An 8,136-nucleotide genomic window follows, 5' to 3' on the forward strand; every position below is an offset into this window, starting at 1 on the left:
TTGTATTTATACACCAGATTATTATTATTATTATTTAAGACAAATTCATCCCGTGCGATCATCCCGTCTTCAGATGTATTGCAGGAAGAAGCAACATGTTACATGGTGAAGATTAAACTTCTAATTATGAATTGTGGCTGGAAAAGGCATATGGCCGCATCGCTTAACACCATCACTCTATTATTAGAATGTTAGTTGCGACATTTCTATTTCATACATGTATTGAGTTCTTTCTTGTACTGAGGAATGTGAAGCAAGATATGGCATGGAGCGATAGCTTGGATTCCAGCCGTGTTGTGCTTTGGTCTCTCTGCTTCCTGCCAACACGTCTCGTGTTTGTTACTATTGGAACGACCGTCCCTTACGTCACTAATGGAGCCAACAGCCAATCAGACATCTCGCATAAAATCAAATGCGGATCGTTCCAATAGCAACGAACACCAGACGTGTTGGAAGGAAGTGTACCTCTGGGGAGCGACCAAAGCAGAACAGGGCTGGATTCCAGGGTAATGGAGCGTAGCCACGACAAAATAAATTTGGGAGTTAACTTTCTTAGTTACTAATGCATTAGGTACATAGCGGAGGTACCACAATGAATCCTTGTGGTACCCCTGAAACTTTGACTGACGTGTAAAGGAGGTATATCAAGTGTTGAAGGGAATTCGAACGAAAGAAACGTCGACGTAGATTTGAAGGAATTGTAAACTTTATTCATTGAATAAAATAAGACTATTCCTTTCTTTTCATCTTCGTCGGTGCATACTCAAAAGTCATGTTATACATGTGATGTATAGTTTATGGTCGCAAAGTCAATGCTCATTCTGAGTTGCGTGCGGGACCCCGTCATTGATGCTCTGTTGTTGCTGGGCTGTAGACGCCTCAGGTGGGTTGGACACAATCACCCAGTCTGTATCGATCACTGAAGTGCTGTCTAGGCTAGAAGCACCCTCCGACGAGCGGTGAACGCGCGGTGGCGGCGGCAAGATCGCCGGACCCGGCTGTACGGGCAGGTCCGATGCGCTGCTCTCCGATGATCGTCGACTACGTGGTCGGACGTCTGTCACCTGCAGTTCCTTGGCCAAACATTCGCTTCTGACCATTCGAATCGGTTCCAGACGATGATCTGTGTCTCCAAAGACAACGGATGCATCAGGTAACATGATCACTGGTACCTCGGTGTTTGTGGGCGCACAGTCTATTGTAGGACTGCCTGATACATCCGTTGTAGTGTATGGCGACATGTCGATGAGCGAGTCCGTGGTGGCAGGTGTGGAGAAAGAAACCGCCGCGGGCGCAGGGGGAGCGATGCTAATTGACAGAAGAGCCTCATCTGTCTGCTGTTGGTCAGGCTCTTCTAAGAATGGGTTGCCGGTGGCAAAGGCCGGGGACAGCCGACCGTCAGCACACAGAGATGACGTCACACTCACAGAAGGAGAGTGGTGAGTGGAAGAAGTTGGAGTATCAGAGAATTCGACCTTGTTGGTTACACCCTCGGACGCCTCCAACGGCTGTTTTGTGACGTCATAAGGCACATCCGACGATGCGGCATCCTCCCCCCGCTCAAAGGTCGCCAGGTCTTCACCAGGTGCTGTAACGGTTTGCATCTCGTAAGCTTGGCTCCCCATCTTGGAATACTCCTCGGCGTATATGTGGGCTTCCTCTAACTTCATGACGTAATCGAGGACACTTGCGTCTACAATCGATCTTGTTGCGGACAATGGCATGGCGCATGCGCACTCTTGGCTCGACGTTTTCGGTATCGTTCCGACTCCTTCGTCGGTTCCCTGACTCGAACTCGAAGTGTCCGAGCCGCTGCTGATGTTTATGCCTGAGAACTGCACGGGTAAGGTGTTGTTGTTGCGCAGCGTGTTGCGACGTTTGGCCCACGGGATGGCAAACAGCAACAGGCCGCCCAACATCACGATGGTACCGGCGACGTAGAAGGCAGGGTGGTACGACTGCGCAGAAGAGCGTATCCAACCTGAAACAAACATATGCAAGACGAAGTCATTCACAATGAAGGTTAGACATTCAAGTCATAAGATATGTTCCGTGAATAGTTTCGTTGGTACGTCACTGAATAAAGAGACTCTTTTTACACAACCATTGCTTTATTCTCACCAACGTTTCGGTGACCGTCTGTCACATTCTTCAGGGCAATTCTGACTGGTTCACATTGTACTGCAGGACACGTGTCGCTGCTTACAGTGTGTCGCTGGACACCTGTCCTGTAGTACAATGTGAACCAATAGAATAAAGCAACGGGTTTGTAAAAAGAGTCTCTTTATTCGATAACACATGTTAGATACATAGTAGTTACACAAGCAACGTAACAGTCAAACGTTTCAGACAGCATCTACGTGTACTATCTTTCGCCAGTCACACCGAGCAGATTTTGTTGAACAGCAGTCACTGCCAATGTCTGTGTCGTCTTCGTCTGCTGATCAATCTACAATAACCATTAGTATTCATGGGAGGTTGAAATATGTTTTCCCTAATGCAGTGATGCTTAAAACTAAACTTGCTGTAGTACTGTTTGACAAACAATTATATCAATTGTGAGATATTGCTGTATGTGCTCCACAAGCGCTAGCCACGTTATATACAGTAACAATGAAAACTCCCAACTTTGCTTAGAGCGTCTGACAGAATTTGTAGCATAAGGTGAGGTAAAGATTCATTAGCATAATTTATTCTTACCTGCGGTGGGCGGGCCCAAGATGAATGACACGGAGCACGACCCCAGCGTGAAGCCCCAGGCTAGCGACATGTTCTCCACGCCCACAAGATCCACAGTCAGGATGGGCAGGAGGGTGACAAAGCAGCCGTCAAACAAACCCAGGAGTAACACACAGGTCACAAGCCCGCCAAACGTGCTGGAATGGTAGAGAATCAATCGATCAATCAAAACAGCAGCCACTCTAATTGGTTTAACCACTAAGTGCCGTGCTATCAATGGGACTGCTAATAGTGAATGACAGTCAGGATCAATCGACTCACCTACATGCAGGCAACACGAGCGTGACCACAGCTGTGACAATCATGCTGAAACTGTAGCTGCAGCAATGGACTTAACAGCAGCCACTCTCTCATTGGTCAAGCCACTAATTAACGTGCTATCATTGGTGTAACAGCTTATTGTGATTGACAGGCAGGATCAATCGACTCACCTACATGCGGGTAACATCAGCGTGACCACAGCTGTGATGATCATTTTGAAACTGCAGCTGCAGCGTAGGACCGAACAACAGCCATTCTCTCATTGGTCGAACCACAAATTGCCGTGCTACCTTTGGTGGCATTGGTGGAACTGCTAATTGTCCGGATAAATCGACTCACCTGCATGCGGGTAACGCCAGTGTGACCACAGCTGTGACGATCATGCTGAGATTACAACTACAACTGCAGTGCAGAACGGAAAAACAGCTTCCCTCTCATTGGTCAAACCACTAATTTCTGTGCTATCATTGGTGGAACTGCTAATTGTCCGGATAAATCGACTCACCTGCATGCGGGTAACACCAGCGTGACCACAGCTGTGACGATCATGCTGAATGTCTGGATGTGGAGGCGGTTCAGCTGCACCAGGAACTGTAGCTGCAGTACCGGACCGAACAGCAGGCGGCTACACGTGGACGCTGCACCCAGGATCAACACCAGCACCGGCCCGTCAGACACACCCAAATCGGCGGCATAACTCGGCTGTGTTGTAGACATTCTCTCTAAAGTCATTTTCTCTTTCCATTTCCTGTTTGTACCATCCCCAAACAATTATTCGTATCGTATCAACTTCGATATTCGATATTAGTACAAACGTACCTATCTTAACTATAATACAATGAACATAAAACACGTCAATTTAATTGCAATGGATTTCTTATAACTGTATAACTGTACAAAGACTGGAGTTGATCAATCTAAAACTTGGGTAATTTTCTTTGTCTTGAAAATGACAATTTAACTCTGATTTATAGAATGTCAAGTAAACAAATCATATATATTGAACAGCATAAGCATGACGACCTCCGCTACTCAGTTGCCTGTGATCTACCGTTTCCTTTGCGTTCGATCGGATGAGACCTAGTCTTTACCAGACTGACTACGCTGGCTATTATAGGAAAAAAAATTGCCAGGGGAGGTTTGCTACTAGAGGAGTTAGTAGGCCTCGCAGTCGGAGAGGAAACATAAACCTAAGCATAAACTGACTCCCCTGGCCAACTTTCCAATTTTTTTTTCGGACAAATTGTACTATCCCCGCATCCCGTAGGAAGGCCTGGTGAAGGCTTAATGCGACAGTTATCTAATCATCATTGTGAAGTACTCAGTAAAACTGCAGTATTCCAATTTCCGCTTGTAGGCGCTGCTGACAGGCATTCCAGAACTATGCTCACTATAGCAAACTGTTGAAGGAGATGGGAGGACATATTCGGCATTTGTTAGTATATACTAGTATTATAGCTCTCTAGAATTTTTCTTTCTCTCCAAAAGCAAACCGTTGGTACGGACCAGATGGACATAAGGGATGTACGTAGTAGACGTACATGGTGTCGGAGATGGGAGGACATATTCGGCATTTGCTATTGTATGACTTTCCCTTCCAAGACCAAACCGTCGGTACTGACCAGGTGGACATACGGGATGTAGTAGCCGTACATGGTGAGAGAGATGGCGGCAGTCCAGACTATGAAGACCTCGTTCCTCCACAGAGACAGGTCCAGCACGTAGTTCTTAGCGGGGGAAGTCTTGAACGTCTGCAGCTGGGTTGGCTGGGATCCCGGCGGGAGAGGTCGGTAGGCGAGGGCGGCGAACCCGACAACTATCTATGGTTAGGACATAGGGATACGAGGAGGAACTTATTGCGCGATGATAGCTGTAACACTTATAACGTATGACAAAGTGTATATACGTGGGAGTTGAACTATGTAACGTTACTATTGCTAGAACCAAACAAATGATCTTACCTAATGTAATCTAATAGTTTAGACAATCTAGTTAATATTATACAAGCTAATACTTCAGAACATTATGTCAATATAGCATTGTCTCATTTTGCAAGGAGTTGTATATGAAATGGCCTACGTAGGTAAACATATTAGCAGGACTTGAAATAACGTGTTTACTAACTAGAAATACGTATTTGCAAGGACAGGACAAGTATTTGCAAGGACAGCTCCGCGTTTCAGTCTAATTTTTGTACGTAGGCGACAGTTTCTTGGATTGAACATTACATGTTGTTATTGAGTAGTGTTTATGGCAGAAACTGTAGGCCGTACTAAAGCGCCGACTAGTAATCCATGATATTACTGCTGGGATGAATTCTGATTACTCACCTTGGTGAACTATTGCAGCCAAACAGGTACCCAATCTGAGCAAGGAGGTTGATCTGAGTAATGAAGCTGTATTTACGTACTCGAGGCACCGCCTCGAGCACGGAACCCCCAATTTACGTCCTTTTCGAAAGACGAATGCAATCCCTTTAATATATCATTATTACAAAATGTCCGACCTGAGCCGACCCTGGGATTGAACTCAGGCTCAACAAATAAAATACTCCTGGCGCAATTTTATCTGTAAACGTGGATCAAGTTATAACTCCTGTGACCTTTTTTGACGAAAATAGATCACGTAAAAATCTTGGTGACATTTTGTGGGCAAATCGTTTGTTAGTACCTGCCAAATAAGGAAATATCTGATGGCGCTCCTCCAGCCTTGACTGTCCACCATCGCCTGCAGCAGTGGTGCGAGCGCCACGTTGCCGAAGCTTCCCCCAGCGGCTGCAATACCCGTGGCCAAGGTGCGGTGTTTTTCGAAGTACCACGTGATGACCACGTTACCCGGACTGTAGGCCAGACTGGACCCGAGGCCGAACAGAACTCCGTACGTGAAGAAGATGACCGGAAACGCCTCCACGATAGACGTCAGAAGCAGCCCGAGAAAGCAGAGAACACTGCCCGACAATGCCACCTTGCGAGGTCCGTAGGTCTTGCACATACTGCCTGCGAAGGGGCCGCCAAGAAGAAGTAGCCCGTAGGCCAAAGAGCCGACCCAAGCTGTGGATAATAACAGAAGAGAATTGTCATGGAATACGGTATTAAAATAGGAGTCATCTCATCTTTTTTGATATCAGAGTGGTTATGAATGTAGCTGTCACATGCAATATGATATATGACATGATAACAGTCAAGTACAGACAAACAAAGGTTTTAGTATGGGGTAACGATCTTTTAAAAAGTTAGTCAAATTCGAACCCATGTGTTCTATCTTCGTTCGAAGGACGTTCCATTTTCGCGCCGCGGGGTCCAGGTGAGGTCAGGCGTAATGTTGCAACATTAGTTTCGTGTTGTCTCAAATAGGTTTTGTGAAACACTTTCAAATAAGACAGATATCAAATGAAAGCTAAACATAGTAAGATTTATATTCAAGTTGGCAAATGCCATTGTTCCGGATCAAACCCGTTTCCCATTAAATTAACCATGAAACATTGGTATCAATTTAAAGGTGAGGAAACAGACTATCACGATACGTTATTAGATAATTGGATCCATGTTAACTGTAAAAGATACAAGCACAAATAAACTGCCCAAAATCGCGTATGTTTGGAAAACTATAACGTTCGCTGTCATTTCTCAATGCAAGAAATATCTACATGGCTGTACTGGGCGAAACCTGTAGATATGACCTGTAGGTATGATGTCTTTTTGCTACACAATAGGCAGTTATTTACATCCTTGCAACGGGGTCAAATCGGTTAGTGACAAAAGTCGTATCTACGCGTTCTAGAGTGGCCTGCGGTTCGACGGAGAAAGAACCCACCACACTTATCAAAAAGAGTAGAGGCCAGTCCCGGTGTGCGTATGCAATAGCCAATACAATCAAATGGTCAGAAGCTCTATATCCTAAACGTTATCCGAGCCGTTATCCGGAAAATATCGTCCGACAGGATGTAAAAAGAAAAGAAAAAAGAAGACTATATCAGCTGAACTGAGCCAGGGAGCGACCACAAATATAGCAACATCTTTTTTGTTTACTTAATTGGAAACTAAAGGATGATAACGGTATTAAATACAAGAGGAGAGTTGAAACCATCTTCTGGCTAACGGGATTCAAACCTGGGCCACCAAATCACAAACCCAACGAGATAAACCGTTACACCAAAACGGAATGACCCGATTTCCATGGTCAGTTTGGCGGCGCTAGAACCCCACTGTAACAACAATAAGTAGCATATAGCCTTTGGGAAACTCCGAATGCGTGAACGTTTCTGCTCATACCTTTTCATGTTAACATGAAGATGTAAAAAATATCAGCAGAAATGTTCACGTATTCGGATTCTCCAGGGCTATATAATTATAAGTAGCTATACCTGCACTTGCTCGACTTGCTCCGAATTCGTCTAAGAAAGCTGGAAACAAGACTCCGTAGGATTGGTGCGTGCCGACCATGAAGAAGTTGATGAGGAAGACGGCAATACAGACGATCCAAGCGCAGCCCCTGTCCTTCCATTCTGCGGTGTCTCCGTCCGAGGGGTTGAGTTCGTCCCTGCTGTACCCGGTCACCGCCATGCCGGGGTCGGCCTGGGCGGGGGAGGACGGCACAGTCCCCGACATGCCGACTGCACGGCCCCGCGGCTAAGTCATCGCTGATCTATCTTTCATCAGTGCAACAACAGTGTGCCGTAACTTAGAACCATTGTTCTAGAAATGTCTCCGTTGCACAAAGGAGTTTTCGAACAATCTCTTTGTTCTGTAACAGGTGCCTTTGGTTGCTACGCAACATAGGCGATTCACAATGCTAACGTTTTCTCCGCTTCTTACGTCATGACGTTAGATAGGAAATGTATCACGGCATATCCCGGAAAAAGATAGTTGTGTAACGCCAAGACGAGCGAATATCATCTTTTCTCTGGTCTACGATGATAACTAAAATCACTTTCGTATATGACTTTGGATTAGGAAACAACATTACAACATATCAGAAGATAGAACTGTTGTCCAAGTACGTAAGTAACGTTACGGTCAGAAAGGTCAAGAATTGTATTTGAAATATAACAAGACGAATGTTAGTTCGTTGCGATAGGTGCAGTTACGGCATTTTGTCCCAATGTATAGTAGACCATATATGTATACCTTCACAGTA

The 8,136-nt window shown here is 45.5% G+C and overlaps 1 protein-coding gene across 1 annotated transcript; it reads right to left on the minus strand.

Annotated features, from left to right (window-relative positions):
- Window positions 1-691: 691 nt before the first annotated feature.
- Window positions 692-7,720, minus strand: LOC118423574 (monocarboxylate transporter 10-like). Its single transcript, XM_035831779.1, has 6 exons — window positions 7,364-7,720; window positions 5,671-6,050; window positions 4,623-4,820; window positions 3,506-3,702; window positions 2,701-2,876; window positions 692-1,981 (listed from the first exon to the last, which is right to left on the minus strand). The coding sequence occupies exons 1-6, from the start codon at window positions 7,605-7,607 to the stop codon at window positions 810-812; spliced, it is 2,367 nt and encodes a 788-aa protein (XP_035687672.1). The 5' UTR covers window positions 7,608-7,720; the 3' UTR covers window positions 692-809.
- Between the last annotated feature and the right edge of the window lie 416 nt (window positions 7,721-8,136).

Source organism: Branchiostoma floridae, chromosome 9 (genome assembly GCF_000003815.2).
Source record: "Branchiostoma floridae strain S238N-H82 chromosome 9, Bfl_VNyyK, whole genome shotgun sequence".
In the NCBI taxonomy this organism is placed as follows: domain Eukaryota; kingdom Metazoa; phylum Chordata; class Leptocardii; order Amphioxiformes; family Branchiostomatidae; genus Branchiostoma; species Branchiostoma floridae.

Coding starts and splice junctions, on each gene's coding strand:
- LOC118423574 (XM_035831779.1), bottom strand. CDS start 7,607: ATGTCGGGGACTGTGCCGTCCTCCCCCGCCCAGGCCGACCCCGGCATG. Junction 4,821..5,670: donor GATATTTCCTTATTTGGCAG/GTACTAACAAAC, acceptor TCCTAACCATAG/ATAGTTGTCGGGTTCGCCGC. Junction 1,982..2,700: donor CTTGGGCCCGCCCACCGCAG/GTAAGAATAAAT, acceptor TGTTTGTTTCAG/GTTGGATACGCTCTTCTGCG.